The 21,628-nt window shown below is 37.1% G+C and overlaps 1 protein-coding gene across 1 annotated transcript in view; it reads left to right on the top strand.

The window, feature by feature from the left end:
- WDR26 (WD repeat domain 26) overlaps nucleotides 1–20,877 on the top strand; it is a 30,014-nt gene extending 9,137 nt beyond the window's left edge. The window contains exons 4-14 of the mRNA XM_084284546.1: nucleotides 75–211; nucleotides 844–941; nucleotides 1,737–1,893; nucleotides 6,154–6,292; nucleotides 10,351–10,491; nucleotides 11,888–12,007; nucleotides 12,799–12,944; nucleotides 13,492–13,570; nucleotides 14,162–14,291; nucleotides 17,980–18,165; nucleotides 19,554–20,877. Coding sequence (XP_084140672.1) covers nucleotides 75–211; nucleotides 844–941; nucleotides 1,737–1,893; nucleotides 6,154–6,292; nucleotides 10,351–10,491; nucleotides 11,888–12,007; nucleotides 12,799–12,944; nucleotides 13,492–13,570; nucleotides 14,162–14,291; nucleotides 17,980–18,165; nucleotides 19,554–19,579 — 1,359 coding nt within the window. The 3' untranslated portion in view covers nucleotides 19,580–20,877. The remainder of the gene's footprint in view (nucleotides 1–74; nucleotides 212–843; nucleotides 942–1,736; nucleotides 1,894–6,153; nucleotides 6,293–10,350; nucleotides 10,492–11,887; nucleotides 12,008–12,798; nucleotides 12,945–13,491; nucleotides 13,571–14,161; nucleotides 14,292–17,979; nucleotides 18,166–19,553) is intronic.
- The last annotated feature ends 751 nt before the right edge of the window (nucleotides 20,878–21,628 follow it).

Below are 21,628 nucleotides of genomic sequence, written 5' to 3'. Positions count from 1 at the left end.
TCTGTTTAGGCTCAAACGTTTTCTGAAACTTCAGTCAACCTTTTTCCCCTGACTGCTGCTTTCTGTCATGTCAGAGGATGAAGTTTTTGCTGCTGCAGCAGAAGTACCTGGAGTACCTGGAGGATGGCAAGGTCCTGGAGGCACTTCAAGTTCTACGCTGTGAACTGACACCTCTGAAATATAATACAGAACGCATTCATGTCCTCAGTGGGTAAGTGTTCGGACTTTGAGAGCTCTTTCTATGGAATTTTTGAAGAAATGCTGTAGCTTTTGTTAGGTTATGCTGTCTCTTAAAACAAACAAACAAACAAACAAAAACAAAACAAAACAAAAAAACCCTCAGTTTTAAAGCTATTACCCTTCTGATAAATAACCAGTAGTGAGATGTGCTATCTAAAGTGGTAAGTAAGGAAAAGTGTTCAGTAGATAATGTTCTGTCTTATATGCATCAAAATAGCAATGTGATTTATGTATCGGAATCCAAATGAATACATGTGTGCTCATCTGATCTTGAGAATTGTTAGTTTGTAATCGTACAACTGAATAAGCATGCTTAGGTAGGTGAAAATAGTCTGGATTGTTTTTAGATGAAACTCCTACGTTTTTAACTTTCCAAAAACCTCTTTGGGGCTCTTTTTTTTCTATTGACAATTTGTAGCTATCTGTTCTGAAATGCGTGTATGTGTTCCTTGCCTCTGTTCCTATCAGTCTAAGCTTAAGTGATTTCAAAAGACATGAACTGGAATCAAATTGAGTGTGTTATTTATCATGTGGGAAGAATGTTTCCAAAAAGACTCGGTTTGTTGGTGTGTGTATGCTTTTTATTTTCTTTATTTTTAACAGGTATCTGATGTGTAGCCATGCAGAAGACTTGCGTGCAAAAGCAGAGTGGGAAGGAAAAGGAACAGCTTCCAGATCTAAACTTTTGGACAAACTCCAGAGTAAGATGTTCTGGTGTTTAGAATTTATTCCTGCCTCTGTAAATCCAGTACACATTACATAATAATGTATTCCAGGGAATTGATTCTGATTGCATTTACTAGTTGTTTCTTTTTAGTTCTTCGTTAAGGCACCTAAAGGCACCCCCATTAACACTTTGTTCTTCTATATCTGATCTTCATCTCTCATTTCTTAGCTCTGTTGCATGCATTAATAATACAGGTTGATGATTAAATGCATGTTTTGGGGTTGGGGGAAGGTTGTTTTGTAAATGCCAGCTATATTGAAAGGTTGAAACTAAGTGTGTCCTGGAACCACTGTGAATACCAGTACTGACTAATAGTGGTCTGAGACTGTAGTCTCTGGATTTTGGTTTCTCCTCTAATTTCTCGTGACTGGTGTAAAACCATGGATTTTGCAACTAGAATACTATGCTGTAAAATAAATTGTTCATTTTGATAGTACTACTTGAGAATTCCTCAAATGAACACAACTGATACTGTTTTATAATTTGATAGATTTTGTTAAATGCTGTGTTGCGAGTGAATTTGTGTAAATGATGCTTGTTTGCCAGGACAGTATATACTGTAACTACAAATAACTTGTATACAGCTCTGCTTACCAGAAGTTCTTGCTTGTAATTCTGGGTGTATACGTGTAAATATGATAAGCTGTGTGCTCTCTTTCTTGTAGCTTTTAAGCTTTATTTACTAAAGTTTATTCTAAAAACTTTCAAATCAAGAAATGCTTTTACTTGGTCTTGATAAATGTATTTTTCAATTACTTTTTTTTTAAAGCATACTTGCCCCCATCAGTGATGCTTCCTCCAAGGCGTTTACAGAACCTGCTACGTCAGGCTGTGGAACTACAACGGGACCGGTGCCTATATCATAATACCAAACTAGATAGTAATCTAGATTCTGTCTCGCTGCTTATAGATCATGTTTGTAGTAGGTAAGAAGCCCTTGCTACTTTTAAGTTGGACAGCAATGTCTTTATTTCTTAAAGTAATTTAATTGTACCTAATATTTACAGAAGCATGAAAAAATATTCTGGTTTGGTTTAACAGCAGTTGACTGGCAAAAGACAGCTCTTGATAAATGAGTGAAGGGGGGATGGAGTAGAAACTGTGTATGAAAGACTTTGGTAGCTGGTTATGGGCTAACGGGGTCAGACTGAAGCTTTAAACAATTTTAATCAGGTGGGTATGAATGAATAGAATATATTACTATTCTAAGCCTTAACTGCTTGTTGCTTATTACTTTGGGTAGCCAGTCTGTTTATACATCAGTACATGACTTCTGTTTTGACTGGAGAATCACTTTTACATTACGTACTCAGAATCTGCGTTCAAGCTTACTGGAATGCAGAAAGACTACTGAAGCACACTTTGTGAAGTCAACTTTCAGCTTTTGATAGTAAACAGAGAGGTGCTTTTAGACAAAAGTTTGGACAGAATAGAAATGCACAGAAAACACTTGTGTTTAATATATAGTATGAATGACAAAAAAAAAAATTGCGAAAGTAGCACTTTATAAGGTAGTAAGAGCTGAATGTATCTACATGTGTATCAGTGTTGCTTCTGAACATTAGAAATATCATACGGTAGACATAAGCAAGATGATGTTGGGGTGGTGTGTTTGTTTTCTTATTTATTTATTTATTTTTTTAACAAATACCTGACTTGAATGGTTTTCTTCATCCATTGAAAACTTGGCCAAGGATCTTAAAAACTACATGTAGCTTCTATAGAATACTGCTCTGCGTGGTGTAATACAGGAATAAGGGTTAGGACACCTAGAAAACAGGGGCCATACATGATCACATATGATAGATACCCTTGCATGTTTTTTCATGTAGTAGGCTAACACTTGGACTTATGGAGGACTCTGAGTTAAGGTTAGTTCATCTGAGGAAGTTAAGTACTGTCTGATAAACTTTGTTTTTAGAAACTTCCTAAACTCAGCTACTTTGACTATATGGAATCTGCTTTTAAAGATGCAGTCTTCACTGAAGCTGTCTTAAGGCTTTAAAATTGTTAGAGTTGGTACTTCATTCAGGAAACTTTTTTTAGACTAAATTATATTTGGCTACGTCACGTTAGTCAAGTGTCCACACACAAGAAACTGCTAGAATATTTCCCAATTTAAGAGCTATTGGAAATGGTTAGACGCAGGAATTGTGGCTTCCCTATTTCAGAAGCAAGTCTTAAAATCAGACCAACAGAAAGTGGCTTAGTCTTTCCCCAAGTCCATAAATAGCACTGGATATTCTGTAGGGGGTTTAAAGTGATCGATCAAACCTTAAAGAGCATTCAAGTCAGCTGTAAAGAGTGTGGTGTACTGAAGATGGACTAAATAGATTTGGATATAAAAGATGCCATATGTGACAAAGCTGGACTTGATTTCCACCTACATGAATCTATTTGCTGACATAAAAATTTGGCCAAACTAATACCAAACAAACAAAACATTTCAAAATAAAGGCTTCCATTCTGTCCTCAACTCAACCTATTGTACCTACCTATTGCAGGGGTCTGAGATCAGTATGTGGTGTGCTGTACATGCTGCAATGCTTGGGCATAATGAGGTGAGTTAAAGACAGTGGAAGCCAAAATTTGATTAAACTGACAGAAGTAACAGTAGTCTAATAGTTTAGACAATTTAAGTTCTGTAATATCTTAATGATGGAACACTGACAACTTTCCCTTGTTAGTTAGAATCAATATGTTGTGGATTTCTGGCACTATTTTGAGCAAGCATGCTCGAATTGCACTAATGGGTAAAATGTTTAACTAACTCTTCACTAATCACTTCATAAGAGTGGGAGGTAGAAGGGAGAAGCTGCTGGGAGTGAAGGTGAGACTTTCAATCTTGCTGTGCATCAGATTTTGGTAACAATTGATGCTCTTGGAGGTGAGCATTTATATTTATTTATATATATGTTTATATATATGTGTGTGGGTGTGTGTATATATATATATATATATAAAAATTTTATTTTTTACCTTGAGAGTCTTCAGGTTATGTGGTTTGTTTTTGTTCCTCCCTCCCCCCAGAATTCTCTCTTCTAGCTTTCATGTAAATATACTGCAGTCTGAATTTACAAACAAATAATGAATCCCAAATGAGAAGTGAATGCTGTTGCATTCATGCATGCTTCTACTAGGTCAGTGTAGCATTTTTGAAAAAGAACTGTTGCAGAAATTGAAAAATAAGTCTTCCATTCTACATAAAGGGAGTAAAAAAGCATCTGTTTGGTGTTGAATTTAGAATTTTAAATTTCTTTATATACAATAGTAGATAACATATTAGATATTTTGAGTATGTGAACAACATGACTCAACTGTGTTGTGCTGAACAGAACAATTGGAAATAGAACAAAAAAAAAAATCCAAAACTTTGAGCTACAATAGCATCTAATTACCTAGACAAGAAACTGTTGAATGACTGCAGCATTATTTAATGTATTCTTTGCTGTTTGTGAAGCCAAACGTGCTGGATTGTTTCATTAGTTAGATCACAGCTCCCACAGAAAGTTCTGACTGGATTGTGAATAGCATGGTTCAACATGGGATATATATGCACCAACTATATCGACTGTGCTTGCTACCCTTTTAAGAAACCTAAATGACACCTTACTCTGAAAATTATGTGCTCCAGCATTACACTGCTTTTTTTTTCCATGTCTTTATGAAAAGCAGCCAAGGTTTTAACCTTTACAATACAAGCACTTCTTTTCTATAGAGTATTTCTTTTAATGAAATATACGGAAAAGACTTTCCTGAGACAGAGTGTGCCCCTTGTACTTTGTATGAGTTACGAATAAAGAATCTTACTTTCCATAAGGAATTGCTGCTCTTAGGAAAAAATATTAACTTATTGTAATATGGCTAAATAATAATAAAACCTGTAGGTGTACATGTCTGTGTAAGGACTTGTCTAACCTCCCTCTAGGCTTCAAGGAAGAAAAATTTTATTTCATGTGTGGGGCTTTTTACCTAGGGCTTGGGGTAGTTCTAGTGACAATCAGCTCGTGGTCAGATTAAGGCAGAATAAGGCGAAGTAGACCTCTATCTACTCACTTTTTGTAGAAAAACATACCCGAGGAAGCCAAACGCAAATATGTATATATACAATGTGGTTATCCTTGTCCGTCATAAGACTGGGAGTGAGGGACAGCATGGTGGCTTAGTGTTGCTCAATGGTCTTCAAGCATACGTTAGAAAGCATCTTCAAGTAAAAGAAAATAGACTGAGAGAATGTAGTCACCATATTAAGCAGAAGTTCCTGCTTTAAAAAAAGCATTTTCCAGGTGTCTGTCAGCCTTGCAACCACCGAAATGCACTTCAAAACATAAATGTAGAAGTAATTTTTTTTAGGCTATCTATCTCCAGTGATAAATGAAACCGTACGTTCACATAGATTATTGTTACAGTAGTCCCTTCATGTCCCCGTAGAGTTGTGTTGCTTTGTGCTGGGCAACATAAAAGCTCATCGTAAGGCTAAATCCCTCTAGGACCCCTGCAGTTCAGAAAAAAGTGTCAGTGGTTAGGCAGCTAACTGCTAGCCCATCTGAATGGGAGGGGTTGGAACTAGATGATATTAAGGTCCCTTCCAACCCAGACTGTTCTGTGGTTCTAGGTTCTATCTTGTGATGTTTAAAGTTGCATGTGGTATTCTGCAAAGAAAGTATAATAAACAAACACGACTTATTGCAAAATCACATTCAAGAAAAAGACTATCATTTTATTCAACTTGTATCTAAAATTGTTTCTAAGGATTTTGCAAGATACAGCTCAGATGAATAAAAAAAAAAAGTTTACATGTAAATAAAATACTTCAGGTATGATTCAATGAGTATGTAACTCTAGTATATTCTGTACGTCACAAAAGTTTATATTAATAAGCTGTTACTGCCATAATGAGGTCAGTTTTATTCCAAGTTATATGAAGCAAAATGAATTATGTGAGGGGAAGAAAAGTAGCTCTAAGCTCTTAAGATTAGTTATGATTGCTTGGTGATAAGAGGTTTTTACCAGATAAGACACTTCGTTCTGTGCTTATTTGAAGCAGCTGTTAATTGAAGACTTTCCAAGTGGTTTGGCTTCTAAATACATTTTTGGCTTGTTGTGGTTTTTTAATCTAGCTAGTAAGAACTATCTCTTACTGCTTTCTTATTAACCTGTTTAATGTGTCCTTTTCTTTTTCCTAGGAAACAGTTCCCCTGCTACACACAGCAGATACTAACGGAGCACTGTAATGAAGTGTGGTTCTGTAAATTCTCCAATGATGGCACTAAACTAGCAACGGGATCTAAGGACACAACTGTTATTATATGGCAGGTTGATCCAGTAAGTGTGCAGCATGTCTTAAATATGTATGACTTTTGTTTTTTTGCCTCTTCAATCTCTATTTTCTCTTGGTTGGATGGCTTGAATTTTGTAGGACAGGCTAGTATGTACTGTAGCCTACTGACTAGCATATTTGGAATATTAAAGAAACGAAGATCACAGTCAGTATAAGTTAGTGAAGGCACTTGAATACCTGATGCCCTAATGTACCAGGTATTATAGTGCCTGAAACATTGACTGCCCTGGAACAGGAGATCCTGTGCCCCTAACCAGCACTGCTATGTAGAGCCTGCTGGTGACTTCAAGGAGAGCTTCTCAGCTTGAAGGCCATGAGAAGTGTTGGGTGAGAGTGGAAGGAGCATGGCAGTGATGAGAAATGATCTCTTTTAGAACTTCCAAGTCACTCACTAAGAGTACTTCAAATATGTGACTAAACCTCTTCAGTTATCCTGTTATTACTAGGGTATTTGAGTTTAAATATCTATTTCACCATTTATTACATTATTTGAGTAATAAATTGTATGTGCTTAAGGTTGCATTGTTATACCACTTTGTGCTAGCTAGTTGCTGTTGTGTGATTTGCTTTGTTTTGAGATGAAGATTCAAACACTTTGCAGAATTCACTGATACACAAAGGTATACCCAGCCACTTCCATACGGACCATGTTTTTAGTTTTTGATATTGACATGTGGCACTATTCCTCTTATATTAAATATCTATACTGACACAAAATTTATATTTCCTACCTGTGTCTATACTTACGTAAATAAAAGCTTAAGCAGTAAATCTAAGACTGTTTTAAATTGCGTTTTAGAAATATCTTACAGTATTTCCATATATTTCATAACAACTGACAACTGTGAATAAACTAGAACGTATGCATACAATATTTGAAGTTGTTAATGCTTGTAAAACACTATCAGAAATAAGATTCTTAGTTCTTAATTATACATCTGCAGACTGGTATGTTAAGTGGAAGATGAAAAGCTTTTGCAGTCCCATACTAGCTTTCAGTAGGATTTGAGAGCAGAAGTTGGTTCTTTTCTCCCACTCTGGGTTTTAGGAAGCTGTATAATTTTGAGTCCTTTCTTCTCCTATGAAGATAGAAGAACTTAAAACCATTTTGCTTGTATATAATTGTTATATATCTCTTAAAAATTAACAAGTGTTAATTTTCAGGAGTAGAATTGTTGGGGCTTGTTACTGGAGACAGTGTGCTCTGAGCCAAGAGATACACAGCTGCATAATCTGACTTTTGTACTTTGATTTTTACTGATTTTTATTAATAGACAGATCAATTCCAAGTAAATTGAGGATCAAATGATTTTGCTGTTGACCTGTTATTTGACTGTAGATGCACATCTTCCTTTTATATCAGTGGGTTTTAATACACAACAGCTTGGTAGTATGTTTCATAGTTACTTGCTAGCTAACATCTAGTTAATTGAGCCAAATAGATGTTTTGTGAGTGTTTAAATTATTTTAACACTTTAGCCCATGGGTTTTTATGGGAACAAAATCTGTAGTAAATAATAGGAAAGCTGTATAGAGTTCTATCTTCCGTATTTGAGTACTTTCAAAAAAACAAACACCAAAAACCCAACAACTTTGAAACCATTTCAAGGAGGTAGCCTTATAAATAACATCAAGCCAGATAACTCTAATTGATTTCATATTTGCCAGAGAAAATTTCCTGTAGCCATTGTTGACAATGTCTTTTGAACAGTTTAGTTTAATTGGGTTTTCAAGGCTTTACGCATTTAGAATTTTTTAAATCTGTATATAAAGGATATAAGGAAGCATCCATCCAACTCTAGGCCAGAGAAATGAGCATACTATTTTAAATAAAGTATTCTTTCACACATTAATTACTATACTGTGAAAAGAATCCTTTGTTTCCCCCCTTTTTTCCATCACCCCTTCCTAAGCATAATAACCTTGTTTCCTTGTTTTTTCTTCATGACACTAACTTCTTATTTCTTTTTAAGACCTATCTACATCCCTTCTAAACTCTTATCCTGTGCTTCTGTTTTCATTTTCATTTGTTCACTTCACTGCTCTTATGCAGATTCAGCAGCATTAAATAATATCTTGAGTGAGCTAGGTCTGTGTGTGAAATGCATTATTTGACTTAAAAAGTGCAGCAGAATCTCTAGAACACAAAGGATGGGCACAGCAGGCATATCTAGCGTGCATCTTCTTTGATAGAGCTCTCCTTTAACTTGTTTCCTACAGAAACTTTTCTTCTTTACTGCTCTTTCTAAAAGCTATTGATGGGTGTTTTGCTTTTCAGCCAAGGACTTGCTCAACTACTATGGACTTAAATTGGTAGGCTGAATAGTTTTTTGTTCTGCATAACAAAAATCTGGCAAGCTGTGTGTAAGGGATAGAAGTACTGAGATTGCTTCTGGTAGAGGGTGGGAAGCAAAGTGACTAAATTTGGGGATGTTTGTCTGAAATACCATTGACTGCTGTTTCAGTGAGAGCAAAATAGGGCATAGCAGTTCTGCTATATGTGGAGGAAAGTATGAGAGCAGCATGAGAGAAAGATAGTCCCAGGTCCTATTATTAGAAAAGAAATACCGTATGCATCCTGTTCCTCTTGCCTCTCCAGTGAGGTGCAGTAGAAGTGGCTGTCTACCCTTGCACTGGGATTAATTTAAAGGAATGCAGCAGTTGCAGGCAAGCCCCAGGATGTGGGATGAAGTCAGATGTGACTCAGTTTCTTTGCATATCAGTGCAGCAAGAGACACAGCAGTATCTAATGCAGACCTGGAATAATAAAGGGGTTTTGAGGAGTTCCATGCATTTGCTTATTTTGTCTGTTCTTTGAAGATTATTCCTAGCCTACTTTCTATTGAAGAATTTAGTTTTCTAGCTAGCAGAACTATCAAAGCTGCAGGCTGACTGAGAATCACTGAATCCCTCGCAGCTGGTCCTAAGAAACCGACCTTTGTGTCAGACTGTTTCTCTGTTGATAATGTTCTTCCTATAGAATCCCAAGTCAAGAGGTGCTCTGCTGATTAATGCTAAAACAAAAGAAAGAAGAGAATTTGAGAAATCAAGCTACATCTTCAAATGAGTCAGACTCCTTTTTGGAGAAGTATGAGGTATAAGCAACGCCCCCCCTCCAATCAAAAAACAAACAAAAAACAACCCACAACCAGCTTTTCCAAGCTACTTCACAAAAACTGTTGTAAGCGGTTTAACGAGATCTGTTCTATGCAGCATGTTTCTGTATTTTGGAAGCTTGTCAGTCTACAAATTCATTTGGAAGCTATGGTTTCACAGTATATAACTATATTACCTTCATAAGAAGCTGCTTGAAAGTAAAGTTCCTTTGACAAGTCATCAGTAGAACAGTTGTAGTGTAAAGGTCATGTAAGATAGTCAGTGTGAGAAAAGTATGCTTTATTCACTAAATCTGGCAGAACAAAAGCACAGCTTGCTGTAGGCAGCATTTAGAAAGAAAAAAAACCACCTCAAGTATGCTTTTAAAAGTATTTTTCTGTAAACCTTTTTCTTGAGCAGCACGTAAGATGCTCTCAAGATACAGTTTATAGAAGCATTAGCACTTGAAAGTTTTCCCTTCTCAGCAAGCGTGAAGGTTTTGGTTAATTCTGTTTAACCATAATAATTTTCCAGCATGATTATGCTTTATGTTTAAGAACTAACTTAATTCCATACAATGTGGGTAATAGTACTTTTATAGTCCAGTAGGTATATAGACTTGTTCTAGCATATGAGGTTTCTGTATTATCAAGTATAATTTAATGTACAACTCTGTACACAATGACATTTTGCAAGCTCCACATTCAGAATCTTGTAGGTATTTTGTTCTAGTCTTCCAAATATTCTTGTTTTGCACATCAGATTTTAGCAGCTTTCACTTTAAGGTCCTACTCTGTAAACTAGCAGCTGCTTTTTCAGTGAGGACTTGTTCATGTGACTGACAAAATGCAAAAAGCCAAGTGTCCTTGCTGTGCTTGGACACACTGTATATGTGAAGTTAGTAGGAGCTTGTTTCTATTGTCTCAACAGAATCTCTCTTTTTCAGGATACTCACCAGCTAAAACTACTTAAGACGTTAGAAGGTCACGCATATGGTGTCTCTTATATTGCTTGGAGTCCAGATGACAACTATCTTGTTGCCTGTGGCCCAGATGATTGTTCTGAGCTTTGGCTCTGGAATGTACAAGTAAGTAGTGACTAAGAGTTACAAAATAAAACTTTATGATCAGCCTACTGCCCTTTTTTTTTTTTTTTTTTTTTAGTAAATATATATGTCTGTATAAAAAGCATGAAGGAAGTTACTTCCACAAAACTTGCTGTGCAAAGGTGCAAGTGTAAAAAAAAAAAAAAAAAAAGATATTCTTCTCTCCATAATTTGAGAAAAAACTGTGTCAGTCTACAAATTCTGTACTTGCTTTGCACAGATACTGAAAATAGGGTTCAAGTCTGATTGCATGGGACTGCAGCAATTCTAGTGCATCTCTTCTAGATAAATAGTGTCTAAGAAGGGATTGCAGAAATCCCAAGGATGATAGGGAACTGCTGAAGAGAAGAAAAGGAAATCAAGAGAAAGAGATAGCAGAATTATCATCTAAGGGGAGGAATTTATTGCTGAAGATTTTAACAAGTGGCAAAGTAAAAGATACTATTTTTATTTTGTGTATCCCTCCCAGTGGTACTAGTGAAAGGTTCATAGAGGCTTAGACTTCAGATTTCAGAAGTTTGTCTTTCAGTCAAATACTAGGGCATTTGTCTAGTTCTTCTGACTTCCTCTATGACTTTGGAAACCTTTTCCCGCTGTTGATTTTTATGGGCAGTTGGGCTGATACAAAAGCATCCCCTGCCTCAATTGCAGGCTATATAGTCTTGTGCTGTCTTGGACTCTGAACTAATTTAGTTACCTAGAAACAAAAAGTTTCCTTTTTTCATCCTTTGAATGCTTTTTTTTTCTGTTTTAATTAATTAAATTGGCTTAGTGAAATAAATTGGCTTAGTGGGGAGAACTCGAGCTGGCACAAGGGAATAGAGAGAAGTCCTTACTGTTTTGGCAGTGGTAAGCCATTTGTTGGCTCAGTGTCTTGTGAAGCAGCAACAGTATGAGCTGGAGTGAAAGTTTTGGCATGGAGAGCTTCAGCTCAGGGAGGAAAATGTTGTAAATATTATTTTTTACTAAATTGTATTTTTGTCACCTCAGTTTTCTTTTGGCCTACTCCTGCCTTCTCACTTTCCATCTTTTATTTTATTTTTACTCATCTCTTCTTGTACTTAGGTTTTCTCCCAACTTCTTTGAGTTCCCCTCTTTAAATTATAATCTTACAGTTGTCTGACATACCCACTACTTCATCTGTCCTGATCTGAGGGACAAAAAATAATCCCTAAATCAAATATGAGGTCACTGGAAATACTGTGGTAGCTCTTGCCCTTTTATTGCATTATCCATAATTTTTGTGTTGCTTTTTAACAAAACTGTTTAAATTTATGTACCTCCAAACCCTATGTATGTCAGATAAAGTTATCAATGTCTTCTGGGGAGAGGGTTCTCCTGGCTGGTATAAGACCTTGTTGCTCTGTTTATTTTCTAGACTGGGGAGCTGAGGACAAAGATGAGCCAATCTCATGAAGACAGTTTAACAAGTGTGGCCTGGAATCCTGATGGGAAGCGTTTTGTAACAGGAGGTCAGCGTGGACAGTTCTATCAGTGTGTAAGTTCTCTGCATCTGTCCCACTGAAAATAAAGCTAGAAAGAAACATTTTGTCACAGTCAAATCTGAGGTTCTATTTTTTTCTTGTGCGTGTACACTAAAAATTAACTTGATTTTCAGACATAGAAGTTTATTTTTAAAACAAAAACGTTCTGATCCTTGCAGCACTTCTGTTTCTGTGTAATAGTTAGAAGGGTTCAAGAACTTTTTTTGCAAAGAGATTCCTCTGCTGAAAGGAGGATTTGTGGGCTGGAATTCTGTCATAACTGCTCTAGAAAATATGCTAATGAAAACGTTTCATGTTTATGCCTTTGCCCACAAATATAATTTATTCCACAGAATTTTGACTATGTCATTCTTAGGTTTTTGCATGCTGTCTTTACTTAGTGCTTAGAAATTGGAAATTTTCAATATACAAATAGAGTTGATTTTGGATAGTGATTTGAAGCCTCACCCATGCTCTTGATTATTTGTCATCTGAATTGGTGTTCAGAATGATGCAGCAGTATGCAAACCTCACACACTGCACAAATGAGCTTGCGGATCTGCTCCCCAACACGAAGTAGTTTTTTTTTCTCATCTGATAGTGCAAGGAAAGGGATTCGCAGCTCTCCAGGACTGATGCCTACAAGAGTTAACACAAGTCATGTTTTTAATTCATTAAGTCCTCTCTGTTAAAGGGTAAGATTGTGTTCACGTGGCTGCTACAGAAAGCAAAGTAAAAAAGATAGTTGTCAGAGAACTCCTCAGAAATCTGACCCTAACAGTTCAATTTATTTTTTTCTAATCAGGATTTAGATGGTAATCTCCTTGACTCCTGGGAAGGGGTGAGAGTACAATGCCTTTGGTGCTTAAGTGATGGGAAAACTGTTCTAGCATCAGACACACACCAGCGAATTCGGGGTTATAACTTTGAAGATCTTACAGACAGGAACATGTAAGTACCTCTTCCTTTGCTTTTGAATTCCTAGTTTAGTGCGAGAAGGTGATTGAGAAAGGGTTTGTGGGGCAGGATGAGAAAAAAGTTATTAAAAATGCTCTCAGTGTTAAAAGGAGACTAATATGGGACAAGAATTAAGTGATTTCCAGTTGTAGCTAGAAGCATTAGATCAAGTATTAGAAATAACTTTCTATGCACTGGCGTAAGTTTCTTCTCAATGTTTTGGTACCTCTGTCATTAAAAGATCTTTACCTCACAATTCCTGACGTATTTTAGTAGATCGTGCTTTAAAGTTAGGAGCTGTATTTGAGCCTTCAGGTTCCTTTTGGTCTTGGGGTTCATCATAAGTATTAGCAAACTAGCAAGCTGTTGCAGTCCTGGCTTGTATTGACATTGAGATATACCTAATTTCAAATACAATTTCAAATTCAACGCTGTCTATACCTGACAATAATATTGCAGAGACAGGACATACCTTTTGTCTTGGTGTACGTTATTCTTTGGTTAAGTGTACTCTTAACGTTGATGTGTCTTACGATTTCAGAGTACAAGAAGATCACCCTATAATGTCGTTTACTATTTCAAAAAATGGCCGCTTAGCTTTGTTAAATGTAGCAACTCAGGTGAGTTGGTGATAATAAATGGAAATGCAAATAAGCCTGCTTGCAAGTACTAACTGTTTTTAAATATTTTGATGGAAGCTGGAATACTTGCTGTTATATAGTTGTATTTATTTAATATGAGGCCTTAATGTTCATAAATGTATTGTGACATTCTCTGACAAGAAGGCGATCTTAGTCTTAAGACTGAATTTTTGACTTTTATGGTAAAGGCTTTGATACTATGAAAAATGCATTGTTAAATCTTAGCATCTGGCAATAACATTGAGAAGCCAGATGCAGCAAGAATTGTGGCAGGTTATGTTTAGTGGGGGGGGTGGGGAGGGGTGTTAGAATTGAGGGGGGGTTGTTTGTTTTTAATTTTATTTCTACTTTGGGAACCTTCTGTGAGAATGAGTTTTCAAAATAGAAGGGACCATAGATTGGAAGTTAAAGCTAATAATCTGGTATATGTTTACTTTCTTGATCTAGTAAAAATACTGAAGTCAGCTGAAGTATGTTTTCATTGTGTTTAAACTCATTTACTATTTCAAAAGAATGCAATGGATAATGTTCAATTGAAGAAAAAAAATCCTCTGTACTTCATATTCCCAGGGAGTTCACTTATGGGACTTACAAGACAGAGTTTTAGTGAGGAAGTATCAAGGTGTTACACAAGGATTTTACACAATTCACTCATGTTTTGGAGGTCATAATGAAGACTTCATTGCAAGTGGCAGCGAAGGTAATATCATTCCTTTTTGTGCAGAAAACTAGAACACTTTATCCTTCCTTCCTATACCTTAGTTTTATAATGTTGTTAGCAGCTGTCATCTCTGAAAGCGAGCAACTGGAACAAATTTTTCACCTACTCCTCTAAAGCATCTGAACTGTTCTAATTAAAAGTGGGTGGGGTGTTCTTGAGGGCTCTTTTATTTTTGTGGTATGACTCTTAGGCTTGTGGTTTGAATCAGAAATACTTCTGGGGAGTAACATCTTCATTTCCCCTGTTGAAGATACAGGTGTGGCAAGATGATTTTAATTTCAGTAGATTCAGCTTCATTACAAAGTAGTTATCTCAAATCAGGCAGTTGTTGACACTGTCTAGTAGGTTTTCTTGGTAATCAAAGGCTTTGTGGTGTATTTTTATTCAACTGTCTGTGGCAAAAAAAGAAATTAGTTAATAGGTCATGTCTGGAATTGATTTGGTTCTGTCACTATAGTGCCATCACCTCGTGTGGAGGTCACTTAATATTCAAGCCTATGCAGGGCTAAGAATTACACTTGAAATGTGTATGTAATCACTGTTAGTACTTTGTAACACACAGCTGTTAGGACATAGTGTTGCCTAGGATGTTACTACTATCCTTTTTTTTTTTTTATTGGAATAGCAAATATGTCCAAAATTAAATTTCACTCTTTACCAGACCCACTGGAAGATAATGACTGAAGGACAGTACTTCCAATTCAGTGTGAATTTCTTCATGGTTGAACAAAATTATTGGTTTGGGGCCTTAGAACCAGAAAGTTCAAGATTTGTTGAGAGTCATAAAGATGCTGTGAAATGTGTAGGTGTGAATACTACAGTGCACCTATTTTTTTTCTATTTATTTATTTATTTAGATGTTTGGTGTCTAAAACCACCTAGCACTGGTAGAAGCTGAGGGTTACTTAGATCAACTTAGACAAATCTACTTACTTAGGTTTGGACTGTCTGAGGCTGTTGTCTCTGTGACAACTTGTAACTGTTGAAAATGTGGCTACTCAGAAAACCCCTCTCTATGTTTAAACAAACAAAATAAAGCAAAGAAACAAACAAGAAAGTAACAGATTACATTGTGGTGACCTCTTGAATTTAGGAAGATGCCTTGTCAGCTACCTAGTTTTTTTTTCTAACACTTTTATCAATAGGAAGAAAATGGAGGTCTCTTTCTGAGAAGGAAGTTGACCGCTGCCTTAATCTAGTTAACTGTTTTGTGTTTTTGTTTTTTTTTTTTCCAAAACAAAATACAGGCATTCTGACAAGCACCAAAATACTGGTTTGTGTTTAGGCTTTGATTCTCCCAGGCAGCAGAGGCTTGCGTGTCCAGTGTTAAAGCAGAGAGTGAATTGTGTTATTTGATGAATAGCATGGATATTTAGTCTCTTGAAATCGTAAGTGGAATGTAAACTCAACCAAAATGTTTGCATACATGTGTATATAAAGGTGTTGTACTCAAATGAGCTGACTCAGCAGAAGACAGTTAAGTTACAATATGATTCCATGATGCTATTCTAGCAGGTAGGTCAGAGAGCAAGTTTGTTTTGTAAGGGGCCGGGAGGAGGAATAGAGAAAGATTGACTTGTTTGCTAAGTCTTCAGAATGACTTCTGCATTAAAACCATCCAAATATATTGAATTAAAGTATTTTCATCTGTTAGTACTAAATACTAAGGTTTTGTATAATATTAGTGGCACATACTTTTTCAGTTTATAAAGATGTGTTTGGAATATTCCAAAGACATTCCTAGAGAGATCAATCCACAGGTTTGTTAAAGGCTGCTAATCTACAGTTGGAAAAAAAAATCCTGACTTAGTCACTTATTCTTAAATGTGGTTGGTTATAAAATGCTTAAAAACAAACAAACAAACAAAATGCAATGGAGTGTTTGACTCCATTATTCTAATTCAAGCATTTTGCTAAAAGAAAAATGATTAAAAGCTTCCTATCACAAAATAAGATCTATGGGATTGTTTATTGCATCTGCTTTAAGTACAAATCAATGTCTTGAATACAACGCAAGAATTAATTGTCAGACAGTAATAGCTTGCGATTTCAGACATTGAGCCTTGTTGTCATCGCTCGCTTTCTCAGTTTGCACTTGCAGTGGAATATTTCCAGGTCTTCAGTACCAAGACGCATTTCATTAACTGTAGAGCTGTGAACTTCATAGAATCTTAGAATGGCATGGGTTGGAAAGCACCTTAAAGAACATCTAGCTCTACTCCCCTGCCATAGGTAGGGCTGCCAGCCACCAGATCAGGTTGACCAGGGCATCATCCAACCTGACCCTGAACACCTCCAGGGATGGGGTATCCACAACTTCTATGGGCAACCTGTTCCAGTGCCTCACCACCCTCTGAGTGAAGAATTTCCTCGTAACATCTAAATCTCCCCTCTTTTAGTTTAAAACCATTCCCCCTTGTCCTGTCATTGTCTGTTGGAGTAAGAAGTTACTCTCCATCTTTTTCATAAGCCTCCTTTAAGTATTGAAAGGCTGCAGTGAGTTCTCCCCAGAACCTCCTCTTCAGGCTGAACATCCCCAGCTCTCAGTCTTTCTTCATAGGAGAAGAGGTGCTCCAGACCTCTGATCATCCTTGTGGCCCTCCTTGGGACCTACACCAAGAGGTCCACATCCATTGTGGGGTGGGGGAGGGCCCAGACTTGGAAGCAGCACTCCAGGTGGGGCCTCACAAAGGCAGAGCAGAAGGGGACAATCCCCTCCCTCACCCTGCTGGCCACTCCTCTGTTGATGGATGCAGTTGGCCTACTGGGCTGCAAGCTCACACTGTTGGCTCATGTCAATCTTTTCCTTCTCTGCAGGGCTGCTCCCAATGAGTTCTTTTCCCAGCCTGTACTTAGGTCTGGCATTGCTTTGACCCAGGTGCAGCACCTTGCACTTGGGCTTGTTGAACCTCATTAGGTTCCCATAGGCCCACTTCTCAAACTTGTCCAGGTCCCCCTTCCTTCTGTTATATCAACCGCACCACTCAGCTTGGTGTCATCTGCAAACTTGTGAGGGTGCACTTGTTCCCATTGTCTGTGTCACTTCTAAAGATACTAAACAGCACTGATCCTAAAATAGACCCCTGAGGGACACCTGGACATAGAGTCATTGACTGCAACTCTCTGGGTGCAGCCATCCAGCCAATTCCTAATCCACTGAATAGTCCACCCTTCAAATCCCTCTCTCTCCAATTTAGAGATCATGATGCCCTATGGGATACTTAGGTATTACTCATCAGCACTTCATTACTTCATACAGTCAATATCCTGCCTTAACACTTGTGACTTTATAATGCGTGTACTAATCTGTAAATATGATTGTTTAAAAAAAAAAATTCTGCAAGTGTTCCTTCTGAATAACGTTACTACCCCGTGTCCTTAATTTAAGAGTAGCTCAGTTTGTCTTTCTAGGTTATTTGCACTGCAGTTGAATGTTTTTCTTGCAAGTCTTTTAAAGGAAGCATGCCCCTTTGTGGTAGAACCTTGCCAATGTTCTTTTGATCATTTTTAGAAGAAAATGTTTAGTGCCGTTGCACATTCAACAGATGTGGGTTTTAGAATTGACAACATTAATGCTTTTTTAGGTGTGGAAGTGCTATTTGATATGACAAATTGGTTTGTGCGGAGCAATGTTTCTCATGTTTTTCAAAATGCATATTTTGTTTAGATCACAAAGTATATATTTGGCACAAGCGTAGCGAGCTGCCAATTGCGGAGCTGACAGGGCACACACGTACTGTTAACTGTGTGAGCTGGAACCCGCAGATTCCATCCATGATGGCCAGTGCCTCTGATGATGGTACTGTTAGAATATGGGGACCAGCGCCATTCGTAGACAACCAGGATATTGAAGGTAAGAGTGTGTGTGTGCATGTGTGTATGTTTTCTAATCACTAAAAATGTATGTCAAAGGCAGCTGGTTTGGTGGATTTTCTGTGTCATAAATAGAATAGAAAAATGCCCACAAGTCTTGGGTTAGAATCATTGCCTTTACAGAAAGGTCCTATAGAAAACAGTGGTGTCAACTGAGGCTGTAGTATTTTATTAAGTGACTTAGGTAGACTTCTTAGAAATGCCGCCTTCAATGCTTCAAGTGCATGCAATGTTACTAAAATTTGAGTAGTGCGTTCTGACTACACTGGAAAACAAATAGTGGTGTTACTGTGCTTATAAAAGTAATCTCCAAAATGTGGAGAGACTGAAATTTTTCCACCCTAAAATCTGTACACCACTGATTTTTTCCTAACCATCTGATGTTATCAGGAGAGTGATGCTTCTGAAATAAGTGCAACTTCTTTCACTGTCAAAATGCACACTTTTTCCCAACCCTTCTTACCTACCCCCCTAGAACTATTAACAAGATGACGACTAGGGGATTGTTCTGCAGCCTATAGGCTTCTGTCATTACACATCCAATCTCATGCTAAAAACTTACAGTGAATACTAAGCATGGACATGAGTTCAAGGGGAACCTGAACAAAACAATCAAGGAGAAATCCATGAAGTGTGAGTAGACAAGTAAACACCTCTAGTTTAGAATGTCCACTAGGTGAAAATGGCTGAAAGTTGGAAGGATATATAGAAGGATTACTTGTTTCTCTGTTCCTGTGCTTTCTGACACATCTGCTTCTAGTATTGGACTAGGTGGACCAGCCTTGCCAGTCCTGCTTGTAACATCTTGAACATACATGTAGGGACTCAGAGCCTATCCTCCAGCTGGCTTTACTTGTGTTTTTGTTTTTTTTTTGCTTTTGTTTTCTCCCAATTACTTGCCTGCTTATTCTTTCTCATTTTCTCCATAAAATGAGCTTGTAAACTTCATAAAAATAAAAATGATACAAACTGAATTTCTTGCGGTAGTGCATCTATAAAAGGTATAGGTGCAGAGAATAATGTCCAGCAACTTAGGAATCTTAAATGGATGACAGCTTTGTAATTAGCACGAGCCCCTGGAACTTAAATGTAAATGTATGTAATTTATTGATATCTTCTGCAAAAGATGATTTCTTTGTACCAACAGATAACATGATAAATTAACCTTTGAATTAATATGAATAATGATACCTAAAATTGCTAATTTTTAATGTAGGATTTAGTTACACTTTAAGTTCGTTAAGTAATGCATGCTCAGTAAAACTTATGTAAATACACTGTATTAGAGACCTTATAATAGGAATGTTAATTACTGATAAAATCTTCAAGGTATGATTTTTTTTTTCTCTTTTTTTTGTTTTTGTTCAGAGGAATGCAGTAGCATGGATAGTTGATGGCGAATTTGGAGCAGACGACTTCAGTTTAACTTAATTAGTCGTATTTTAAATGGCTTGGGATTTGGTGCAAACAAACATGATTGATAGCTGGACAGACATGCTCGTCATGAAAAAGAACCATTTCTGAAGCCCGATTGGGGCCAAACATTTACCACCTTGCTTCATAGTAACCAGTCGAGATGAAGCACGTCGTTAGAACGTTGTTGGACACCGTGTTGAAATTACCCCCCCATCGGTTGTGAAGAACTGTGCTACATTCAGGCTAACCATTGAACTCTATATATTTTTCCCTCCTGCCTTTTTGTCTGGCAGGCTACTGTTCTTGTTGCTCTTCTGTGTAATGAAGTTTAAATGCTTGTTTGGAACACTTTATTTAACAGTTTAGAAGGCTTGATAGAAAGAGTGCTTTAGTCTGAAGAGTATACATTGGATAGGAAAGTATTTCCTTCTCTTGTTTCTCAAATCTCTCCGCCTTACTTAGCTTGAGATCTTTGCAGCTTGGTTCATGGATTCTAGCCTTGCCCGTTGCGCATATAAATTGAGATAAACCAATGAACTATGTCAAAAGCACTCTGAATATCACATTTGACAAAAAGTTTTGTACTTTTCACATAGCTCGTTGCCCTGCAAAGGGGTTAACAGCACAATTTTTTAAAAATAAATTATTTATAGGATTAAAACGACTTCATTTGTATACGTTTGGAACTAAAACGATGCAAGAAGTGTTGTAAAATGTGGTATCACTGATGCTCTTCCAGAGTGTCTTGAGACCCGATCAAAAGCAGTGGCTGGAAGGAACTTTATGTAGTCAGTAAAGGTTGTTTTAGAAAGAGAAACTCACTGTCCGTATTAACAGATAAAATCGTATTATTTAGCGAAAAAAAGAAGTGTTCAGAGTACACCACCAGATTAAGAGTTTAAACAAGACAAGGTCTTCTTTTTAATTACATAAATATATGCAACAATACGGATTAAAGGTAGGCTACACCTCAACAAAAGAATGTGAAGAAAGTATTCAAAACAAAGTAAACATTTTGTAAAAGTAATTAACTTTCAAATCGTAAGTAACACTTGTGTTATGAAGGAAAACTTTATTTGATAAACAAAGATGTATAGATTTTCTTTCTGAAAATATACTTTTAAGTTTGCAAATTTAAATGTCTCTCCTAGACCTTGTTGCAAGCTGGTGCTGTGAACATCTTAACGCATTTAGGAACAGTTCCACTAATATGCCATGTTTAGAAAAGAGAAAGACATCACGTGTGGTTTTTGTCCTCAATAAACAGATGGCCTGACATCTCAATGCTTCTGCACTACACACAAATTCACTTTGGGATGGCGCTGGAGTCCATTTCCTACCATGGGTGGAAAGGTAGTGTTGGTAGTGCTGTGAAGTAAAGAGGGAGCAGGAAAGGGCGTGTCACCAAGAATGATGTGAATGGAAGTGTGGGCTTCATCCTTTAATGAGATGGTAATCTAGTGACCTCATTAGTCATGTGTGGAAGAAGGGTGGGGGAAGGTTTGCCAGAGTTCCTGGGAAGAGCAGTGTAGCTGCTTTGATTGGGAATGTGGTGTTTAACATAAACAGACCCTTTTTCTTTCCCAAAGAAACAAAACTTAATGGGTTGGATTTTTTTTAGATTCCAGCAATCAGGTGGCGGTGTTTTCCTTGCCCTGTGTGCCATCTGAAACATGATTGAAGATTCCAATCTTCTCATTGAAACCAGCCCTGAATCTGATGTACTCATTTCTGGTTTAGTACCTCCAAAATGAAATAGGAACTTAACATTCCTATCTTCAACCTAGTTCATTTTTTCTTAAGGGGAATTGCGCTGATAGCAACTAAGGGAGTTATAGCATACTGGGAGTATGTATGTAAACTGAAGACTACAAATCAGTTCCTCCTTCCATTAGCTAGTTTTAGAAGGAGCTGCTTGTTTCTGTTGCTAGTTCGGACAGCATAAGATTGGTCAGTCTTGTCTGTGGCATCGGTGTTGCAGAGAAGCAGATAACTTTCCTAAGGTTAATTTTTAGTAAAATAAACCT

Source organism: Netta rufina, assembly GCF_964035555.1.
Source record: "Netta rufina genome assembly, chromosome: 3".
Classification (NCBI taxonomy): domain Eukaryota; kingdom Metazoa; phylum Chordata; class Aves; order Anseriformes; family Anatidae; genus Netta; species Netta rufina.
This window is presented reverse-complemented; position numbering and strand designations above follow the sequence as displayed.